This window comes from Xyrauchen texanus, chromosome 22, assembly GCF_025860055.1.
Source record: "Xyrauchen texanus isolate HMW12.3.18 chromosome 22, RBS_HiC_50CHRs, whole genome shotgun sequence".
NCBI lineage: Eukaryota > Metazoa > Chordata > Actinopteri > Cypriniformes > Catostomidae > Xyrauchen > Xyrauchen texanus.
The window spans coordinates 6,061,279-6,086,719 of NC_068297.1; the positions used below are offsets into that span (position 1 = coordinate 6,061,279).

The following is a 25,441-nucleotide window of genomic DNA, read 5'->3' on the forward strand; positions in this document are numbered from 1 at the left end:
CTCTGATGTACTTATTCTCTTGTTTAGTTGTACATCTGGCCTTCCACATCTCTTTGTGTCCTTGTTAGAGCCAGTTTTCCTTTGTCTTTGAAGACTGTAGTGTACAACTTTCTATGAAGTCTTCAGATTGTTGGCAATTTCAAGCATTGTATAGTCTTCATTCCTCAAAACAATGATTGACTGAGATTCTAGAGAAAGCAGTTTCTTTTTTTGCCATTTTTGACCTAATATTGACCTTAAGACATGCCAGCCTATTGCAAATTCAAAAACAAATACAAAAACAATATAAAGCTACATTTAAAAAAAACAAATAACTTTCAACTCTGTATGATATATTGGCAAGTGATTTTCTAGTACCAAATTAGCAATTTAGCATGATTACTCAAGGATAAGGTGTTGGAGTGATGGCTGTTGGGAATGGGGCCTGTATCTATCTATCTGTCTGTATATATATACACTGATCAGCCACATCATTAAAACCACCTGCCTAATATTGTGTAGATCCCCCTCGTGCAGCCAAAACAGTGCCAACTGTTCTTACCACAAATGAATAGGGTGGTTATCTGAATAATTGTAGACTTTGTCAGTTCGGACAAGTCTCGCCATTCTCTGTTGACCTCTCTCATCAACAAGGCATTTCCATCCACCGAACTGCCACAGAATGTTTTTTGTTTTTGTAAATTCTAGAGACTGTTGTGTGTGAAAATCCCAGGAGATCAGCAGTTACAGAAATATTCAAACCAGCCAATCTGGCACCAACAATCATGCCATGGTGCAAATCACTGAGATCACATTTTTCCACATTCTGATGGTTGATGTGAACATTAACTGAATCTCCTGACTCTTGTACTGCTGACACACGATTGGCTGATTAGATAATCACATGGATGTTTGTTGGTGCCAGACGGGCTGGTTTGAGTATTTCTGTAACTGCTGATCTTCTGGGATTTTCACACATAATAGTCTCTAGAATTTACAGAGAATGGTGCCAAAAGCAAAAAGCTTTGTGAGAAAAAAAAAGCCAGTGAGCAGCAATTCTGCAGATAGAAATGGATTGTTAATGAGAGAGGTCAACAGAGAATGGCCAGACTGGTTTGAACTGACAATGTCTACGGTAACTCAGATAACCGCAGATATTCCAACAGAGTATGTAGCCTACATGCAACAAAAGACGAATTGCAAAAATATTTAATTTTCACCACAGCAATTAAATAAGAAATGGAAATAAATTAAATACAATTGCTTTCTTAATCTTGCTAAGGCTTATTCCACATTTTATAAATCCTAAATAGACACAATTACACTTAAAATATTATTTTAGCCTATTTTTAAGATGTACATATATATATTTAATAACACAAATCCATACATTTCTCAAGTTAATTTATGGAATTTTGTTATAAAATTGAAATGTGCAAATCTACAAATGGGCTAAAAATATTTTTTTTTTCATTGTAAATAATATTTTCACACTTTTTACACAATTTGGTAAAATTACAGCTTGATTGGAAATTACATCTATCTAAAATATTCTGCTCAAAACTTATATTCACCTTGGATTTCTTCATCACATGTGTCATATTTTATCTCAAACATGCTCTTCATTGACACTTTTTTGACTTCATAAACAAGTACACTAACTTTTGACAGAACATTATTAGTAGCAAAATTATTTGGTGTGCAGGCGGAAGTGACGCCACAACTGTGGGACAGTCGTAAATTTGGCATATTGATAGAAATTACTTTCACAAAATAAATATTGAAATGTATTTTCATATCACTCTCTGTTTAGACAATAAACATGTTATAAACATGTAAAAAAAATTTTTATGGATTTTGAAAGTCTGGGTCTGGTACTAGGCTAAAACAATAAAATATATACATAAGCGGCATTTAAAAGTACCAAAAATAAATGATGAAGGCCTGGTAATACGTTTCAAGTCAGTTTTAATGGGAACTTAATATAACAAAACAAAACATCTTTAAATCTGTTTGTTTAATAAAAATCACCCCTTGGGACATGAAGTTGCCCAAAGTTGAAGAAACACCAAATAATTTACATTAAATATATTAATGTGTCATCTCATTTCTAACTTACTTTATGCACATGAACTAATGATTTGTTTGTTATTATCTCCTAAAAGTTACTGTAAGTGACCAACCTACTGTATAATATGTGTCTACTACAGTTTCTATTTGTGTTCATATATTATATTCATGTTCGAATATCATGCATGCCAACAACTACTCCATTGTGGTCAAGACTTAAAGAGACAGTTAGCAAAATGTATTTACATGCACACAAGCATGACAGAACAAACACAGTCATTATAAATCAGCCATGAAAGCATAATTAGCCTCTTTATGTGAACAGGAATACACAATGTCCTTCTCTTGAGTCTTCTACTATAACATCGGAAACCATTCATAATGCCACAGCAACAAATTACTGCTGTTTGTCATGGTCTGGAGGAAACCTCAACACTGCATAAGTACAGTGTATACAGTGGGATTAGAACGGGCCCACCCAGCTGACGGTAAACACACAGGACTTGCTCTCATGGAAGAATATTTTTACGTCATTAACGATTCTAAACCTTTTTTGATGAACACCCCCTACTGTTTATTTGACGCTGCAAAACCAGATACTGCAGACGCGTCGCTAGACATCAAAATCAGGTGAACCGCAGTATAAATCAGTACCAACCCATACAATTGAGAACCAACTGCTATACTCCAAGTCTAGATAAATGTTTTCATGCATAAACGAACTTGACGATAGATTTTATTATTATGAATGATAAACGCCCCCCATTTGTAACCTAACGCCCCCCTCTCTACTAATTTGCTCTCAGCGCCCCCTGCCATCCTTTGAATGCCCCCTGGGGGGCGGTCCTGCCCCATTGAGAACCCCTGCTCTAAGACATTTACAACAATGTCTGAAGGCTTGATTCCACCTCATCCAGTTTCGTGAAATCATAGCATATATCTAAACAGCAATTTCAGTATCTGTCTTGCTAGCTTTGTTTGTTCACTGTAATCCCAGAGGCTCATATTCATAGAAGTGCAGTGTTTCCCATGGATGTTGAATATTGAAGTTGCGCCAGTTTAATGGCCCACACAGGGAGGAGAGTTCTTTATCTTCCAAAGTGAGATATTTTGCTGTCCTCAATACAGATTTATTTTCTAGAAAACGATAATAGTGTGTTTCCTCAGCTACAGGCACTTTTATGACTGAGGTGTTGAATTTTATTAAAACAAAGAGGTCTCAACTTTTACCTTCAATGTATTTGTGCTACTTTTCCAAAGCCAATGTTAAGATTTTAAGTAGTACCCATGTCCAAAACCCAGTCTTTCCAAAAAAATATATGGTAGCACTTTACAATCAGGTTCCATTCATTTACATTAGTTAATGCTTTAGGAATCATGAACATACAATGAACAACACATTTTATTACAGTATTTTTCATGTTTGTTAATGTTAGTTAATACAAATACAGTTGTTCATTTTTAGTTTATGTTAGTTCGTAGTTTTTATTTAAAAAATATATTAGTATATGTTCAAATTTACATTAAACACTGTAAAAGTGTTTTTCATTGTTAGTTCATGTTAACTAATGTTGTTAAACAATGTTAACGAATGGAACATAACTGTAAAGTGTTACCAAAAATATTTATTCTATTTTTAAGAAATATGACAACTATGACTGACTACTTTGATAAACCATTTATAATATATAATAACCCATATGTATGCATTATCATATGATATTTTATCATTTTGAATTATTTAAATATTTATAGAAGTATTTGGAGGCCTTTCTTGGCAAATAGGAAATAATTGTGATTGTAATGAATTGGCATATCATGTACTACACACAGATACATGAATAAATATACATATACAGAATATATAAAGTTTATAAAAAAATAAAATGAAACTTTTGGCAGCCAGTGTGTGTGTGTGTGTGTGTGTGTGTGTGTGTGTGTGTGTGTATATATAAATAAACACAGTACTGTGCAAAACATTTAGGCACATAAGATGTTTCACAAAAGCATTTGTCTTAAGATTATTATTTATATCTTCAGCTTTAGTGTGTCAATAGGAAAAATACATTTTAGACTTCCAAAAATTACTTTGCAAATATAAAATAATAGAAGAACAGGGAGCCCTGCAACAGATGTCATGGCCCCCACAGAGCCACCCCGAACATTGTGTCAGTCTGAGATTACATGAAGTGACAGAAGCAATTGAGACAGCATAAGTAGACAGAAGAACTGTGGTGAATTCTCCAAGAAGCTTGGAACATCATATCTGCCAGCAACCAAGAAAAACTGTGTCCAGGTGTATCTAGAAGAATTGGTGCTGTTTTAAAGGCAAAGGTGGTCACACCAAATATTGAATTAGCTTTTTAAGTTATCTTTTGTATGACATTAAGTGATAAATGAAAACTATTTATGAAGACATCCACACTATGCAACAGTTTTCATAATTGCCTAAAACTTGTAAACTTGTGCACAGTACTGTATATATATATATATATATATATATTTATTTATTTATAAATGTGTAATGCAAAAGGGGTCTGACATTTTATTCCAGAAGCACCCAATTACACAACCTCCCATGATTGGCCAACACAAATGACTGTATTAACAGCCATTAAAAAATCTCCTGGAAGTGTCACAGCAGCAGACCAAACCCTTTGAGCTCTGATGATTGTTCTTCACATGCCAGTGCTTTCCATAGAGGAGAATTTCTATGCTTCATCTCAAGGGGTTCCAAATCAGTTCACTTACTGTATATCACTAATCCACTGCCACTATTTTCTCTAAAATAATACATTAAATGCTCATCAAAAGTGTATCAAATCTAATTTTATTTCCTCATTTCAAAATAGCAGAGAAAATAAATCAGTTCACCGAAATTAAATAGGGTTGTACTATAAAAGCTGTCAGTTGTATGAAAAAACAACAACAACAACAACAACAACAACAATGCTGATTTGACAAAGAGGACCCACAGGTGATGATGTGAGTTCAACTTGTCAAAATACACATACATCAAGGGTAAAACTAGTACAATCTTGCAAAAATTCCCTTTCTTTTCTCAAAGCGACAGACTATTTATGCATCATCATCAAACACGGATTTATTAAATCAACTGCAAATCCCACAAAGACAATACGCCTCTCACAGCACAATACCTTTTGAATATAAATAATGAGCCTGTAAACTAACCAAACTAAATAACTGAAAAGAAATGGAAAAAATCCATTTCGTGTGACTCCATCCAGGTCTCCTAAGCAACCAAATTGGCCCGGTTGCTAGGGAGGGTAGAGTCACATTAGGTAACCTCCTAGTGGTCACGATTAGTGGTTCTCGCTCTCAATGGGGCGCGGGTAAGTTGTTTGTGGATCGCGGAGATTAGCATGAGCCTCCACATGCGGACTCTCCACAGTGTCATGCACAATGAACCACGTTATAAGATGCGCGGATTGACGGTCTCAGAAGCAACTGAGACTTGTCCTCCGCCACACAGATTGAGGTGAGTAACCGCACCACCACGAGGACCCACTAAGTAGTGGGAATTGGGCATTCGAAATTGGGAGAAACGGGGATTAATATATATATATATATATTTTTTTTTTATCTCAAACCTTCCTTACAATGTCAGTCAAGGTTTCCTGCACCATACACACTGCTTTGTACAGACATCATTTAGTTTTACATTACCAGTTTCCACCGTCTCTCAGATGCTTTTTAATAGTCCGTTTTTGCTATGACCAGTTATGATTGGCTAACCACTGCGTACAGGGATAGTACACGATGTCTTTTTGAGTGCAGTCAAGTTTATGAAAATGTATGTTGATATGTAAAATGGACAGATATATGTTAATTTGCTCATTGCTGTAATATCAATGCATAATTCTGAATTCGGATAAGGCTGTTTTTGTAGCTCACTAATGGTCTGGGTGGACTGGGGAAGGAGCTTTGCATTGTGAACCTTACACAATAGATTATTTTTACATAGTAGACTATATTTACAAAACCAAAAAAAAAAACTATTCTGTTTACAATAATATGTCCCCTTTAAGAAATATCAAAAACTGAGACCAGCTTATCAAAATTGAAATAGGCTTTCAGATAAGCCGTTGTCTACAAATACACAAGACATTTAGCTCAAAGCAGAGCAATTAACCTGAGTGAAACCCTCTTTTATGGTTCCCCTTAATCTGTGCTTTTAATTATTCAGCCATAAAAAGCCCATAAGAGCTCATCTCTTCTCACCTACATGCACACAGGCCTAAACTCAATCTTTACATGTGGTTTCCAAGTAATGTCAAAAGAAATTCATTAAAACAAGTCTATACTTGTAGCCCTCAACACAAAGTGATGTAAACAGGAGAGTTGCAAAAAATGTAATAATCGTGAACAAAAATGGTTAATTAGAGAATATGGCTGACATCAAGACGATCTTCTTTCATCAGGGCTCGACAATAAGGATTATTTTTGCTAGCATATAGGTCATATTTTTAACCACAAAAAAAAAGCTACATTTAAAGAAACACATTTTGATATGTGTCTGCAAGATATATGCATGTTTCTTTTTTATTTAAACATTGTTTTGTTTACCTCAAAATAAGTAATTTGTAAAAAATTAATTTGTGAAATTATTAACATATTAATATATTAAGTTATAAGGTTTTTAATTTGCCATGACAACAATAAATTCACACGCACACACTCACTCACTCACTCACTCACTCACTCGCACACACTCGCACGCACACACACACACACACACGCACGTACACACGCACGTACACACACGCACGCACACACACGCACGCACACACACACACACGCACTCACACTCACACACGCGCACACACACACTCACGCACCACGCACTCACGCACGCACACACACGTTTGTATATCATTGTGGGGACTCTCCATAGACATTCCATTAATTGTATGGATTTTATACAGATCTAATGATCATTTCTATCCCCTAACCATCACAGAAACCTTTTTGCACTTTTACATTTAAAAAAACATTTAGTATATTTATTAAGCCATTTCCCTCGTGGGGACCACTGGTTGGGCCCCACAAGGTAGGTGATCTCTGACTTTGGTGGAGACATATTTAAATAAGCAGAATTTGCAAAAACAATATTCAGAGCATTACAGAAAACTAAATATTTTCAAGACATAAATCACAACTATGATCAATGAAAATAAGATTCTGTCAACTGGCCAAACACTCTCTCACACTGGCCCGGAGCCATCCTTTTTAAGTCCAGCTCATCTTCTACCCTTTGCCATTAACACAGCATAATACCTGGTTACTTAGGAGCCCAAAACATGAACAGACACGGTGAATAGCAATGCTCTGTGTTCATTTATGGTCTTTTATGAATGTTTCCAAATAACGGAGGCAAAGGTAGGCATTAACTCTGCCGAGACACAAAGAAAAGCATTTCTGGAACACCCTCACAATTGAAAACAGCTCAATCTCCTCTTGGCTGAATTTACTGCATTTCCACAACAGGAGAGATTGACACAATTGCTGCATGGATGTGATGTCAACATCAACCATCTCAATGCTTTTAGACATACATATAACACAGTTCCCACTCTTTTCAAGACACAATTTTTCAGGACATTCTATTTGCCCAACAATTGAAATGTTTAAGCAAAAACACAATCGAGCTTGTATTTTGCTGTTTTTGATGGTAGTTTCTCACCTCCAGAAAAGCGGTTTGCTACATGGCCCAATGTGATTATTAATCCCCATAAAGCTGTCTGTGAAATCATTGAAAAAAACAAATAGTCTGTATGTGCTGCACACTTCAGAGTGCTCTGCTCACTGTCATTTCACACAAGAGCACACGTGAAGATCATGATGCGGTGTTTTCAGTTTATGAGCGCCTGGCTTCACACATTCATTTTGAAGCCTGCTTCACATGGAGATTATATATTTATATGATGAAATCACATCCTTTGATGTTTAATTATCACAATAAAACATTTAGCAATTTTAATTTGTTCATCCAGATTTGTAATTTTCCATGACTTTCAGTGTTTTACAGCTAATGCCATTTTTACAATTATATTCCGGGATTCCATCCGTGTTTTCCACATGTGCAAGATGATTCCAAACGATGAATTATTGAAAATTAATTCACATTCCGAGGTTTAAAGGCCGAATCATCAAGCTACCAACCCAGGGTGTGAATGAATATTCAAAACAATCTGTTGTCCGACTGTTAGTATTGTCAGTTTAAAGTTTTATTTTAAATGTAAAAATTATAATATTTTGTACTTTATTAATATTTTTAAAAAAATTTGGACCAAACCTGAGATGACAGCACATGAGCAGATAATGTATGTGACAGGGATTCATTCACAAAAATATTTTCCAGGACAAATAATTATTTTCCAGGACATGTAGGTATTTTTTAGAATTTTCCCTGACTTTTCCATGACTTTTCCATGACTGAAAATCTGCATTGCAAAATTCCAGGTCTTCCAAGACGTGTGGGAACCCGGATATTAGTGCAAATCACAAGTCCAAGCTCAGATTACTGGTTCATAAACACTTACTATCTGCCCTGTTTCTTACACAATGCTATCACATGACATCAAACATTTAATACAGGGCACAACTTGTAAAGCGGTTTATTTTTACGTTTGCATCACATAACCAACTACATTTACAAACTTATTCAAGCACGATCAAATTGTGCTGTTGTTCAACTAATAGAGCGAAGACTTGAGAATGAGACTGAAGAGCAGGCGTGTTGACACATGAACTGAAAGTGTCACAGACGCACAATAAAATTACGTGGTTTATTCAGTAGTTGCATTTTTCATCTCACGTTTGCTTTAATGACAATATCGGTTAGGTTTAGGTTTGAGGTTTAGTAAGGTCGATTTAAAACTCAATAGAAAATTAACTTTAAAAACCGAATTTATTTGGGAGATATTTTCACTTGCTTTTAGCACCACATAGTGGACGTTTCACTAAGGAACTGCCGCGATACGAAATACCATGTAAAGTACATTTGAAAAAAGCGTCACCACTGTCTCATATTTTTCATGAGAAGATAATTGCTCATTTCTTCAACTATGGACATTTTGTCCTCTGGACGTTTAAAACAAATTTTTCACACTCTCACTAGATTATTTAAGTCCAGTAACAATGTACAAAAGTGGAGATACAGTTCATGCTTTACAAGACAATTCTGTCATTTTTGTCAGTTTTCTGAAACGTCATGAACATTTCCACCACAATGTCACATCTACTTGATCTAAATGATGTATCATATTTAATAGCTTTCTGTGGTGAAAATTACATTAACATTTTTTTGGGAATAATAGAGCTGAAAATGGCCTTTTAAAGTTAGAATTGCTATTTATTCTAAAAGACACATTTATATAATATTTTCACATTTTTGCATAATTTGGTAAATTTTCAGCTTGATTGGACATGGAAAAAGGATAATAGCTTTGATTCTTCTTTAATTGTTTCACACAGCATGTCTCATATTTCATTTTACGCTTGTTCTTAACTAAAACTTTTGTCTCCTTGGCAGAGGTGGGTAGAGCAGCCAAAAACTTTCCTCAAGTAAAAGTACAATTACTTAAAAAAAATTATTACACAAGTAGAAGTAATGTTCAAACTGACTTGAGTAAGAGTAAGAAAGAATCAAATAAAAGGAATACTCAAGTAGTGAGTAACTAGTTTTTTCATAATTTAAGATTAAAAGTCTGGGTCTGGGTATGTTTAGTCAAAATTAGTAAGGCTGTAGGCATGGTAAAACATTTTCAAGACAGTTTTGATATGACTTTCATCAAACAAAAAGACAAATCTTATAGTATTTATAAGAAAGAACACCTGGGACACAAAATTGCCCATAGCTGAATAACCACCCAGTTATTCCTCACTATTTCCACGGTCTGAATGTGTTAAATGGAAAAGTTACAAACAATCCTCGGTCTCCTGGATGACAGCGGTTGCACTCGGTGGAGTGTCAGTAAATCTTTATAGATTTCTGCTACTGGGGTTTTGTCAGGCTGCAATACAACAGACTGCCTGCCTCGGCTTTACTGGAGCTTAGCCTGGGCTCCGTGGACACGCTCTCTTCCCCTGATAACCGTGCATAGCCTGGGCCACGAGTGTCAGCGTGGAGCCCTGGCCCAGGAGCACAAATCCTCTCGTGAGCCCCAGACACAACAACAGGGATTAACAGCAACTGCTGCTTCACATCCAGACAGAGAGCAAGTGTTACACTGAAGTAGACATGGCTGAGAATTTACACACACCAAGATATGCTCATGCAATAAATCCTCCATTGCAGAGAAAAACTGTACATCACATTTTGTTTATAAAAACACCCTTTTAGGGTTTATACATGAAGCAGTTATACATGTACTGTATATATACTGTATTTTGGTCAAATACTTCCGATTTTCTCTGTGTAAAAATAGCTGTCCGAGCAGTGGGTCCCCCACCCCCCCTGAGTATTTCGAGCATACTCTCCTCCACCATGTTGAATGTTGATATTTCCCAACATGGACACTCTGGTATCCAATAGTATCAGGTAAGTGTATGTGCAGTTACTCCGTTTGTTGTGTCTCTCTGCTGTGATAAGCCTTAATGCTGAAGCTGTTCCTTCAACTGTATTTCCCAGCTTTTAATGTCATAATAATAATCTGATTGATCTTGGAGTGAGAGACAATGTCGATGTCTTCAAAGAACGTGTGCCTGACGTGCTGACTCAATGCATGTCAAACTTAACTAGCTCATAACACATAAAAATTGTCTTTTGTCGCCACCTGGTGGCTAAAATCTTTTATGTCACAGGGATAAATAAAAAGACACTAAATAATTGTTGTATAAACATATACAGTACATAAAGTCAGTAAATGAATCACATTGTACAGATTGGTTATCTGAGTTACTGTAGACTTTGTCAGTTTGAACCTGTTTGGCCATTCTCTGTTGACCTCTCTCATCAACAAGGCATTTCTGTCCACAGAACAGCCCAATGTTATGTTTATGACGCAACGCACCCGAGACGCTACACAAGCATGTCTGACGCTTGTTGAAATTGACGGGTCCTTAAACAAGCCCTCATAATAAATTAACTGATTGACAAATTCACTTGTGAAATGGATTGCTGTGAACTGTGTGCCAATGATTGACTTATGATCAATAATATGGTAGTAAACAATACATTGTATTCTAAAGCCATTTTTGTATTGTCTTATCAATGATAAACTCTTCTGCTACAAGAATGTAATGCATTTTAATTATCTGAATATCTTTTTTATATATATATATAATTTATTTTATATTTAAAAGATAATTATGTATAATTATTTCATCATTATATTTGTAATTATTGTTACATGAGGGGCTTTCTCAGCAAATATTTGTATATGCGATTAATCACGATTAATTAATCGGGACACCACGTAATTAATTCGAATAAAACAAAATATTGATTGACAGCCCTAATATACAGTGAGGAAAATAAGTATTTGAACACCCTGCTATTTTGCAAGTTCTCCCACTTAGAAATCATGGAGGGGTCTGAAATTGTCACCGTAGGTGCATGTCCACTGTGAGAGACATAATCTAAAAAACAAAATCCAGAAATCACAATGTATGATTTTTTTACTATTTATTTGTATGATACAGCTGCAAATAAGTATTTGAACACCTGAGAAAATCAATGTTAATATTTGGTACAGTAGCCTTTGTTTGCAATTACAGAGGTCAAACCTTTCCTGTAGTTTTTCACCAGGTTTGCACACACTGCAGGAGGGATTTTGGCCCACTCCTCCACACAGATCTTCTCTAGATCAGTCAGGTTTCTGGGCTGTCGCTGAGAAACACGGAGTTTTAGCTTCCTCTAAAGATTCTCTATTGGGTTTAGGTCTGGAGACTGGCTAGGCCACGCCAGAACCTTGATATGCTTCTTACAGAGCCACTCCTTGGTTATCCTGGCTGTGTGCTTCGGGTCATTGTCATGTTGGAAGACCCAGCCTCGACCCATCTTCAATGCTCTAACTGAGGGAAGGAGGTTGTTCCCCAAAATCTCGCAATACATGGCCCCAGTCATCCTCTCCTTAATACAGTGCAGTCGCCCTGTCCCATGTGCAGAAAAACACCCCCAAAGCATGATGCTACCACCCCCATGCTTCACAGTAGGGATGGTGTTCTTGGGATGGTACTCATCATTCTTCTTCCTCCAAACACGGTTAGTGGAATTATGACCAAAAAGTTCTATTTTGGTCTCATCTGACCACATGACTTTCTCCCATGACTCCTCTGGATCATCCAAATGGTCATTGGCAAACTTAAGATGGGCCTTGACATGTGCTGGTTTAAGCAGGGGAACCTTCCGTGCCATGCATGATTTCAAACCATGATGTCTTAGTGTATTACCAACAGTAACCTTGGAAACGGTGGTCCCAGCTCTTTTCAGGTCATTGACCAGCTCCTCCCGTGTAGTTCTGGGCTGATTTCTCACCTTTCTTAGGATCATTGAGACCCCACGAGGTGAGATCTTGCATGGAGCCCCAGTCCGAGGGAGATTGACAGTCATGTTTAGCTTCTTCCATTTTCTAATGATTGCTCCAACAGTGGACCTTTTTTCACCAAGCTGCTTGGCAATTTCCCCGTAGCCCTTTCCAGCCTTGTGGAGGTGTACAATTTTGTCTCTAGTGTTTTTGGACAGCTTTTGGTCTTGGCCATGTTAGTAGTTGGATTCTTACTGATTGTATGGGGTGGACAGGTGTCTTTATGCAGCTAACGACCTCAAACAGGTGCATCTAATTTAGGATAATAAATGGAGTGGAGGTGGACATTTTAAAGGCAGACTAACAGGTCTTTGAGGGTCAGAATTCTAGCTGATAGACAGGTGTTCAAATACTTATTTGCAGCTGTATCATACAAATAAATAGTTAAAAAATCATACATTGTGATTTCTGGATTTTTTTTTTTTGATTATGTCTCTCACAGTGGACATGTACCTACGATGACAATTTCAGACCCCTCCATGATTTCCAAGTGGGAGAACTTGCAAAATAGCAGGGTGTTCAAATACTTATTTTCCTCACTGTATATATATATAAGTGTTTCCCCTTAATTGACTAGACTCGCCACAGTCTCATAATGAACCGAAAACATTTTTACATTTCTCATCTAAAATATGTTTTGTACTTCTCAGTCTCATAATAACATAAAATAAAAGGTTGTGTTTTGCACTCTCTCGCATGCCAGTCAGCTCCTCACCCGCTGCTGTAAACTCACGCGCTAACACACACTCGCAGATATATACTCTGTTGTGTAGTTTTGAAGCTCTGAGTCCCTTTTACTGTATAAAGAGCAGTTGATTAAGAAGCTGGATTCAGCCTCGTCTTTCCCTGCATGCTGTCTCATGAGCGTGCAGGAAAAAGCACTTGTGTCTCATTCAGTTGAACTCTGAGCATCTCAGAGAACAGCACAGCAGACGTCACTAGAGCAGCTCTCTTGAGAGCGTGTGAAGATGAACCACTTCTCAAGCGCTCTAATGTGCACGCCGTCTACAGAGACTGGTGTCAAACTCCTGCGAAAATATATAATTTATATAAACTTATTAATTTTGTGAACGCAAAGCGCTCCAGTTTCACTTAACAGCCATGTAATGGCAAATGGTCATTGTGTGTTTATCCACGCAGAGTTAATAACAGGCAGTGAGACAGAGGAGATGTCCAGCTCTATTTCTGTGGAGATGATCAAATGCAAGAAACAGAATCTTAAAGTCTTTCTTCACGAGAAATAAGGGCATCAGAGAGCCTTAAAATAATGTGTGAAAGTGAAGAATTTAAGGCAGAAATACTTAACTATTGCATAATATTATTTAATATAATAAAATATAATAGCTATACAGGTTGGCTGGGTTACAAAAGAAGCAAAAGAAAACAAAACATTGAAAAAGTCCAATGGATCAAAAGTAAATCGGACAAATAAGAGCAATATATTTGAGTTATTTAGAACTATTTTGATAATTAAAATATTATTTTAATTATTATACTTTTAAATTTGACTGACATTCATGTTTTTGAAGCCTGAAAAGGAAATCATATAAACTTATTTTATTATATGACCCAAGCTTCTATACAAAATATGTATAAATGACTTTTTTTGTGTGCATGAAGCACACATAGTGAGTTTGTATGGTAACTAATCGTCATATTCGTGAAACACCTAAAACAGACGATTAATCATCATATTCGCAGTTTTGTTAAAAATGTGTACGAAATTTCAAACAGTGACAACAGCTTGTATCATTAATAAAATGCAATTTCATGACACCATATAAATTAATAGAATGTGAAATTTGTAAATTGTTTAAAATGTAAAATGCGATTAAAATCATAAAACAAAATATATATATATATATATTTTTTTTAAATATACTATATTGTGTGAATATATATATGAAGAGGCCCACTCTCTTAGTTTGGTTAATATATTTTTTAGTTACATTATGCTTACATGTCGTCTAAAAACAATCATTTACTAGCCAATGACGAATCTTTCTCCAACATGATCGTAAAGGGTTGTTAACTAACATTAAATGTATCCACTGTATTTATACACTACTCCACGCACAATTTATCATCACCATGTACAAACAGATAATATTACTGCTGAAGCTACAATCATGATGATTAACGTAAATTAACATTAGCGTTACTAGGTTAATTGCCATAACGTTACACTACTTATGGCTTCACTAGCTAGCTATCGTTAGCAGTCAGAGGTAACATGAAAAGATAAAAAGCTGAAACTGACATCCCTAGTTTGTACCCTGCTTTTCAGAATGGTTAGAGCACGAAATTGCTAAAGCTACAGTAGGTAGTATTTATTCATTGAAAGGGTTCAAGTTAAATGAGGCTCCCTGTGAGAGATTAGCACCATAGACACGCTCTGAGTGAAAACTGTGGGCCGGGTAGTGTCAATCGATCTAATTTTAGCCAATCGCTTTTGGCGAGGTTGGCCTTGGCTCTGTTTGTGAATAGCTGTCAATTAAATCCTGGCTGGGGGTGAAGAGCATCATGTACATGGGAAAGAATTGGGGGTGCTGTTTCTCACAATTCAATTTATTTCAAATTTGCCTACTGCAGCTTTAAGAGCACAACACTAGCTGTTCTTTGCTCTAAAAATACACCAGATGGAATTATTTATATTTAAAATGTAAAACATTTTCCTACGGGGTAGCATGCGCCTGGACCCCCCTAAAGGGTCAGAGACCAGACACTGGTGCACTGACACTCAGGGGCCTGTCACATTTTAATCGCGGTCACCCTCTACAAAGAAAACTACACAGTGAGAGAGAAAGAGAGATTTACAGCTCCTGTCAATTTTTTTAAGACAGACAAAACCAATAAATCTATAGCACCCTTATTAATTGGTACTATTTTCGACATTGTGAATAGTATTACAGTCATCGAAACAAAGATCATAAGAAACATTTATTCAGTCGAGAGTGTCCAAACCTTTGACTGGTAGTATATTTTGTATAGGGAGTCGAAATTGATGTGGAGTTACTGTTGGTGAGCAAATGTCAAATCTATTGTGAAGTCTATATAATACTTGCATTTGCATGCAATACATACTGTATGCATAATGTACGAAAATAACAATAATTAGCAGGGGTTCTAAAATTTTGTTCACCATCAGTAAGCTTTAAAATGTGTTTTCCCTCTTCAGGATTAAAAATCCACACCATCATCGCAAAGGATTCATCAAGTCTTACATATACAGAAACAAAGCAATTTGCCAAGGAAATCCCCTCTATTTCAGGGCTTACAATATGTCTCGGCAAGTTGTAATTTAGTCACAGTGAAAGACGAATGTCTGTTTATGTGTAATTATTCCCATTTCTTCCACTGATTTTCTTTCAGCTCCCCCATATGTGAATAGGAGCTTCCCTGAGGCATGTTCAGTGGCAGAGAGCAAATCGTGCTTGTAATCCATACACATGTCAGAATCTCTATTTATAACAGTGAAGCTAATAATACAAATGTGTTTTCTGTCTGACAAATCTGATGGGCACTGCGAACACGAAAACAAAAGTACAGTGTTTCTCCCAAAAAAAAAATATATAATAATAAAACTGCCAATTTAGACAGCATTTCTGGATACCTAATGGCATGTTCTGAACAACCAAGCTACTTAAGATGTAAAAATGGCTATGATGGCTTTTTGTAGTACAGTGCAATGCATCCTGGGACGTCCCACTCACCTGGGGTAAAGCCCCACCCCCACATTCTGCAGCTCTCCATCACTGATGCTGAAACAGTTACAGGTAACCTGTGTACAAAAAAGAAACAGGGCCTTTAAAAACATATCTCTGTGTACATATACCATAGTAATGCAAGTACATAATATTTTAATATCAACTTAAGTGTATCTTTAAAAATTATTTATTTTTAGCGGACTGCATGGGGGTCGGGGGGGGAGGTAATCAATAAAAAAACAAGTATTAGTAAACCACTGAAAATCCCATATTGGTTGACCAGGGTTACCACCCCTTTGCTAATTTCATTGATAGAGTTTACACAGGGACGATGAATGGAGAGAGTCCATCTCCCAGACAGATGGGGTAAACGTGACTGTAATGACCCACAGCAACTCGAAATGAGACAGGAGAAGAGGCAACGGGGTGGAAGTGCTCCTCAATCTGATGAGTTTTTAGATTGAAGCTCAGCAGGATGGATGATTGATGTGTATGAAAAGAGAAAGGCAAACAGAACGCAGTAAACACACAGTGTGAGTAGTGTTGACATGGTGCAATGTGTGATTTCAGGCACTGAGAGAGATTATTACATGAGAATCAATTATTAACACTGAGAAAACGTATACAAATATTAACTGCACCGATTGCGCTGTGGCCACTGGAAACAAGCTTTGTTGGAGAAACAGACAGAAATTTAAGTTATTATGAACAGAAAATCTTCCCCTCCACTGTAGCTCTATTCACACACATTCAAGCTTGCCAATTAAAGGAATATTCCGGGTTCAATATAAGTTCAGCTCAAATCAATAGCTTTTGTGGCATAATGTTGATCACCACAAGTTATTTAGACTCATCCCGCCTTTTCTTTAAAAAAAGCAAAAATCGAGGTTACAGTGAGGCACTTACAATGAGAGTGAATGGGGCCAAATTATGAAGGTTTAAAAAGGCAGAAATGTGAAGATTATAATTTTATAAAAAGCACTTACATGTATTCTTCTGTTAGAACTTGTGTATTATTTGAGCTCTAAAGTTGTTTAAATTGTCCTTTATGCAGCAGACTACAAAATTACCAGGATTACAGGGTTTACGCTGTTACGTCGTCATGGCAACGAAGTTGTAATATTGGATATTTTGCCTTTATTTATTTTATTTTTTAAAGAAAATTAGGGACAAGTCAAAATTAAATTTATCATTACGCCACAAATGCTGTCGATTAAGCCTAAATCATATTAAACCCGGAATATTCCTTTAAAGATATGTTGTGCCAGAGGACAAAGGAGAACCAATGACGTTCCAAGTCATTGGTGTAAAACATGGCATGACACTTCTGAAAGCTGTTTGAATCTTCACGAAAACAAATGAGATTTGAGAGCTAAGGCACAGGGGAACATTTACATTAGAACAACATGAGCGTGAGCAAATGACAAGTAATATATTTGAGTGAACTTATCCTGAGGCAGGAACCCAAAATGTGACCTAAACGAGTGCAAACATCACCTCAAGACCAACTAAAATCGGCTACTGCAAATAAAGTCTGATTTTGTACAATTTCAGTGAAGACACTCAAAAACAATCCAAACAGTACCAAACACATATGAATAAAGGCATATTATGATTAACAGGCTATAAACGCTGAGAGAGGAGTCTTCATTGATGTTGGCCTTATATTTATCTTCGAGAACATATTTCTGGCACATGAGCATGTAATTAATTGCTAATATGTGCGGAGCTGTTGGGGAGGCTGGCGGCTCATCATGTGGCACCATCTCAGCGAGTCTTTCATGTGGGGAGCGTGAGATGGGTTTCAAAAGGTGTTACTGAATGACTGCTTGGCCACGGTCTGACTGACGACAGGTTGAAGTGTGTGTTTGTGTGTTAGTGTGCATAAGTCTGAGGCTTGGTGGTGCCTCGTTCTACAAAGCCACACTACACAATTAGCAAAATGTATCCAGGATAACCAGACTTCCACCTCCAACCTAATAGTGCTACCATGGTATTTTAGAAATGTACGGTATAATGGTAATACCATGTTTTTTGGACACATACCATTGTAATACCATGGTATTCTTTGAAGTACAATGGAGTACAATGTAAATACCATGGTATATAATTATGGCAATCATTCAGCATGGTATATTAAAAGTACTATGGGAGGGGTGTCAAACTCGGTTCCTGTAGGGCCACAGTCCAGCAGAGTTTAGCTCCAACCCCAATTAAACACACATGAAGCAGCTAATCAAGGTCTTCAGGAGTGCTTGAAAATTACAAGGAGGTGTTCTGGAGCAGGGCTGGAACTACACACTGCAGGGCTTTGGCCCTCAAGGAACTGAGTTTGACACCGTTGTACTAAGCCATTACCATCTTATACAATCACCATACCATGGCACTGCCCCTCTGATCAATATTATAATACCAGTCTGATATGCTATCTGTGCATGACATGTAAATAAAGTTCTTCTCATAAAGTTAACCTTTCTTTTAAGTCTAAAACCTGTCAGTTGTACAATTCTAATGCCAGAAGTCTCAAAATATGTGGCTTGTTTCGATTTTCCAAAAAGCAAAAGTATAATAAATCTACTATTCTAAAATAAAACCAGAGACATGGTTTGAACATATCCGCTCACCCTATATTTGTTGACTGTCACTTCATTCTGTACATATTGTTTTCTACATTCTGAAATAAAAAAAAGCAAGTAATGCAGGACAAATGGTGTCCCATGCTTTTAACAAGATCCAAAAAACAAACATGACTGGAAATAGATGATGTGGGATAAATAAGTCTATGTGAAACCATTGAGACCAGAATCGGCATCCATCTAAACTGCCCACTCTTAAATAAAAACACAAAGGCGTTTCATATATATTTACTCTGGCAATAATCAATGTTCTCAGATGAGTAAAAAAAAAGAGAGAGAGAGAGGGAAAAATTCAAACACATTAAGATAGTAATAATAAAAAATTGCATTGTGATGTTTTTCATGACAAGCAAGATATTTTCCCTCCTAACATTCCACTATTTATTTTTAATTCCCATAATTCGTAATTGTGATTCTAATTAGATTTTCTTTATTTTAATACAGCAATTGAACATTTTTGTTCTGTTGACAGGTTTCATGAATTTCACCCTTAAAGGAGTCATGAGATGTCTTTTTAATTATTGTAATTTGTTCCTTGAGGTTCACTTCTAATAATAGAAAAGTTTTTTGGACAAAAAACAGTTATGCATTTGAAAAACATGATCATTTTCCATTCATTCTGACCCTATGTCAAAAACACTTGGTTTTGGTGCTGCTACTCCTTTAAGACTTGACAGTAAATGCCCACATTTATGATTGGCTCTCTGCTCTTGACCTACCTGCTCCCTCCTTGCCATCTCACTGCTCACCACTACTGGGTGGTGCTTCGAAAGTAATAAGGTAAAGTAGGCATTGATGTGTTGATGTGGAGGCGGTCAGTTGCAAATGTCTACCACAGTGTGACATCACAATATAGAGAACAAGTCATTTTGGCAGCTTAGTTTCAACAAAAAGCTCTTTTTGCATTGAGGAGGAAGTTTTGAGTTCTGAAACTTACAGTATCTTTTATAGTACAATGACCTCTTAAATGACAAAATTTAATCCCTCATATGCCTTTAAACATGTTGTGTCCTTTTCTATTTGTTGTCAGAATTGTCATTGTTTTCACTGATCATCCAGACAATTTAAATTATAAATCAAACACAGATACATCCCACAGGGGACAACTATTTTGTCTATGACAGTTATTACGTTTGTTTGAAATCAGCTATTGTTTGATTTACTGTACGGTGATAGACCATGAAATGAGGAAAGAACCTGAATAATGTCCATTTTCATAGATATCATTTCTTTCATAGAAACCATTTCAGAAAGAGCTATCTTTCACCAGACAAAACTCAAGCAAATGGCTGATTTAAATTTACCATGCGAGTTGCCAATATACAGAACTCACCACTCCATTAATATTCTCATTTTCTGTTACCAGCTGCCCAGCTCTGCAGTTAAATAAGAAAGGTGTGTTACTATGGTTCTAACAATGAAAACTCATCTCCATTAACAACATGATATGTGAGTGTGCCAGCAATACATTTATATATATATATATATATATATATATATATATATATATATAAATTGAATCTATACATCTCAGGTCCATTATGATGCAGGATGTTGCATTGGTTGCAACAGGTTGTTGTAATGTTACATATATGAGAGAACAAGCTGTACAGTATATGACATAAGGTAACAAGTAGACAACCATGCCGGAAGCCAATAGCTATATCCTTCAATAATTGAAGTAAAACCAGTAGACAGATATTCAATGGAGAAAGGTTTCTGAAAAACACAGTGTTCTACTGATATAATGGCAACTGCACTGCAGACCTGTTTTACAATAGTGTGAATCACTCCTCTGCATTTCCCGTCAGCTAACACCATCTGCACAAGTAGGAAATCAAACTCAAACTATAAGTTGTGTTTTACTTTTGTAACTTATGTTAATGAATAATTTTGCTGGCACTGTTTTGAGGGCAGTCCTTAAAGAGATAAACCTCATGTCATCTATTTGGAGTCTGTTTGGAGATTTATTCTTAGATAGAAAATATTATTCATATTCAGTGTACTTTGTCTGTAATTAATTCTATGCACTTCTCTGTATCTGTATGTTTTCTTAATGCATCTAGTTCATGTTGACCCGCTGAGGTTATTTGCATTAGGTATTGGAAAGCAAGATTTGAATTAAATCAATGTGAATATGTAAATAATGGTGCGATCCGTGCATTTAGAAAGTCACTGGTCAGATGCACCCACTCACATCTGCAATAGAACTTATCCAAACTCAAAACAGCCCTGTTCGTTCACATTTTAGTAAATTACATGATACAAAACCAATGCAGCAACATGAAAATACCCCAACAAAAAAATGTTCAAGTTAGCCTCCATCCATCTTAAAAGAGTAGATCCCTCCAAAATTAAAATGATGTCATAATATACTCATGTGGTTCCAAACCTGTATGACTTACTTTCTTCTGTGGAAAACAAAAAGGAGATGTTAGGAAGAATGAAGATGTCAAGTTCAAAATAAGTTGTATAAAATCTCATAAACGCAGTCTATACAACTCGTACACTGTGTTAGAAGTCTTCAGAATCCCTACAATACCTTAGTGTCATTCACTCTTCCACATATTCAAACTTGTTTCAAACATGCTCACTAAAAAAACCTACAGTGTGCCCAAAGTGTACATTTTGAGAGCTAATGAAGAGGAAGATTTTCACTGAAAAATGGCTTTATACAGTATTTGAATAATTACATTTTGGTCCAAAAATACCATAGTGCACAATAGCTGTCGAGTCCACCGACTAGTCGAGTACTCTGTTAATTGGTTAATTTTGCCACTAACATACATAAGCATGCACAGGGAAAGAGAAAGTGAAGCTGCACATATACCACCAGCCTGATCCAACCTGGTCTCACAGAATAACCGTTACTCTATATACATTTGGCTCTCTACATTTCGCTGCAGTTTCCTGGTGAAATGAACATAATCATTGTCACACAAATCACAAGTTCAACTGCTGATTTAGATTTTATAAAAACATACTTTTCACTCAAGTACTCACACCCTGCTATGATGATTTAAAAACTAAACATTTTAACACTTGTATTACAGACCCACCTACATATGCACACTTATTACTATGTCACAAGCTTACTTATTCACCTGATAGAGCTTTGGACTTTGAGCTTGAAGGCAAAGGTTCAAGTCCAGCCAAAGACACACAGAAGTGAAAGTGACATAGAAGTGACAAAATGACGTGGATGCTTCAGTTAATGTGTGTTTTCTTTGTGTGTGTTTTTCAAATTTGCATTTTAAAACACTATCGGTTATGGTTAGGGGTTAGTTAAGGGTAAGGATGTCTGTTTTGTTAAACACTCATTTATCTTTTCGGACACTATTGGTTAGGTTAGGTGTTGGGTAAGGATGTCTTTTTTGTTAAACTATCATTTATCTTTCCGGATACTATTGGTTAGATTTAGGGTACAGTTTTAGGTTACTTATTAAAACCTCCTTCTGATATTCACATTAAAAACCTTATCTGATTGCAGCACCATTTCACTCGCTTCTGGTACCCCCCTCTGTAGACTTCACTTTAAAACTGCAGCCAAATGCGCAATGAAGAACAGCCTGATCTCATGAACATTATATGACCATGGCAACATTTTTCATAACAAAATTACATGCTTCTTTACATGTTTAGCTGCGGTTCCAGTGGGGGGCATCAAAAGTGAGTGAAATTGTGTTGCAATCAGACAAGGTTTTAAAGGTAAATATTAGATGGTGTTTTAATGAGTAAAATATACCTCCCTAACTGAAAACTTTAATCTGAACCTAAGCAGTAGTGATCTAAAATCAAATGAAAGGTGAACCAAACAGACATTCTTACCCTAAACCAACACCTAAACTTAACCGATAGTGTGGAAAAAGCAAATTCGACAAGAAAAACACATTTTCTGAAGCAACAACTTAATTTCATGTCGCTTTTATGAGGCTTTCGCCTCACCTAACAGCTTGTGTGTATGGCTGGGCTCAAACCACTGTCTGCCGAGTTCAAAGTCCAAAGACCACTCTATCATGAGAGCTGCCACGTTAGGTGAGCTGCCGCGCAAGCTAAGTGTGTAAATGTTTGTGGGTCTGTAATACAAGCGTTAAAATGTGTCGATTTTCAGTGCGTTATCTTTAATGTCTTTCAATATCGTAACATAGCAGTGTGTGACTAATAGTGTGAAAAATAAGTGTTAATAAATCAGCATGATTTGTGTGAAAATGCACAGTTGATGTAGCTCCTCTAGTGTTAATTTCACCAGGAAACTGCAGCAAAATGTGGAACACAGCACGTAAAATTTTGGAAAACAAAATTAATTCTATGAGATCTTGCATACCAAATCCAATAAATGGTTATTAAACTATGGTTTAAATGGTTTTGTTTCCTGTGATTTTAAATATTTCTGTCAAAATGAAGAACATATATAATTTGGAATTATCCGTCAATGTTTTTAAAATGTAGATGAATTAATATGGATTAATACAAAAAATATATATATTTATTTATTTGTCATTTCCACATGCTTTTGTTGAATGGAAAAGAGCAGCATTAGAACATTCTGTTAACTTCTCCATAAATGTTTGTTACAACATGAGGGTGAGCAAATAAAGAAAGAATGATCATGTTTGGAACAATTACTTGCTTAAAGACAGTCAACCATCCAATCGAACATTTAACAAGACACCATCAATAGTCCCAGTCAAAGGACATATTCCAGACTCTAATCACTATCTTGGTTCCATTGACACTAGCTTTGTCTGTTGGAACAGAAAGATCACTGAATAAACATAATGAACGACTATAGCTCAGTTTCAAAACCTGTCAGAATATGGCAGACTAAGCGTGCCAACATGACTAAATTCTGAGCACAAGACCATTACTGTCAGCCAGCAAATCCAACCACACCAAAAGTCACGCAACTCAAAGCATAATACAGCAAACGTTCTCTGGGCAGAAACCAGAAATCTGTCAGAGCTCATCAAAAATACAGAAAATACCAGAGAAATAGAACAGTGGACATCTTTATATGTACTGAGGGCCTGTCCATCAAAACAACAAAACAAAAGAAGATATTGAAGACAACAGAAATATTGTCTCTCCTTATTTGATTTTCATCCGCTCTCTTCTCCATCTCAACAACCCTCCTGCTTTCTACTGGGATCAAAGGAAGGTGGTTCCATCACAATGGCAGAATCCAGGCAAGATGGAGAGGATAGCTGGTTTTCAGAAGGCTTTGGAGGCTGCGGCACTCAATATAATAAATAGGTTTCTCCTCCCCTCAGATCTGCAATGCAGCCCAGAGGTCTCGCCGCGGCTCACGGACCTGAGATGTGAGGAGATGAATCTGACACTCCAGGTCTCAGAGAGAATGTCTTTAATCAAAGGCTGTCTCCTCGTACCACTGAAGGTACGAGTATGTATGGGGGGGGTCTATACATTTGTAGCCTTTGGGGAGACATTGTGTTTCTGACTTGGGATAATTTTTCTTTAGACGTTCTTGGGAGAAAATTCAATTGTGTCACAAAGGGATAAATCAATTGTTTTTCTTTCTTCTTTTCTTTATTCATAAAAAAAATCTAGTTTCGGTCCTGGATGCTGACTGGTCAATACAACATTACAGATGAGCTAAAAACACACTATAGTACCAGCTAAGATGTGAAACACCTGTTCACCTAGCTACTGTGTATATCGTTGTGTAGCTCTCATAGTAAAAACTTTCTGTTTTTGCTTCTTGTAGTGGAACGATGGCACTTAATGGATTTGATTAATAATATTTTGATAACAAATTGTGTCAGAAATATTTTATTTTTTTACTTTTCATAGCAATAATGATGCATTTATGTCATGTTGAAATGTCTGTATTATTGTAATGCACTATTGAGTCTGTATTTTTGAGTTTTACCAATAAAACAGTTCATATCTTTATCAAAATTTTAATAAAAAGAAACTGAATTTTATCCAGCCTGATCTCATGAAAATTACGTGACTGTGGCGATATTTGTGCAAAATGATATAACATGGCTCATTACATGTTCTGCGGCAGTTCTGAGGTGAAATGTCCACTGAAGGGCGCTAAAAGCGATTCTGTTCTCCCAAACAGGTGAGGTTTTTAAAGTGAATGCTCTATCAATTTTTAAAACCTACTGTAAAGGGATTAAGGGAAAGGAGGAGGCGAGAACCGGTTTGACAATATAAATGATATTTAATTAAGAACTTAAACCAAAAGACACAAACACACACATATGACGGGCAGCTGTGGCAGATGGCCGTGGCTGCTCCATTGGGGTGGATGGTAGTGGTGAGAACTCCAATACGGCATATTCCTCTTCCTTCCCAGGTTTTTTCACCAGTGTAAAGGGATTAAGGGAAAGGAGGAGACGCTTTTTCATGGAAACGTATGCAAAACATTTTCCTACTCCCTAAAAGATATGAACAAAATAAGTGTTTTGAGATATCTCATTGATCTGTGACAGCTCTAGACTCTGTAAACAGCAAACAAAAAATGTGTTCG

At 36.4% G+C, this 25,441-nt stretch overlaps 1 protein-coding gene across 1 annotated transcript in view; it reads right to left on the minus strand.

The window, feature by feature from the left end:
- The window catches only part of smyd3 (SET and MYND domain containing 3), a 199,490-nt gene that overhangs the window by 31,797 nt on the left and 142,252 nt on the right, over window positions 1-25,441 (minus strand). Inside the window, exon 6 of the mRNA XM_052153168.1 lies at window positions 16,313-16,380. Within this exon, the coding sequence (XP_052009128.1) occupies window positions 16,313-16,380 (68 nt within the window). The remainder of the gene's footprint in view (window positions 1-16,312; window positions 16,381-25,441) is intronic.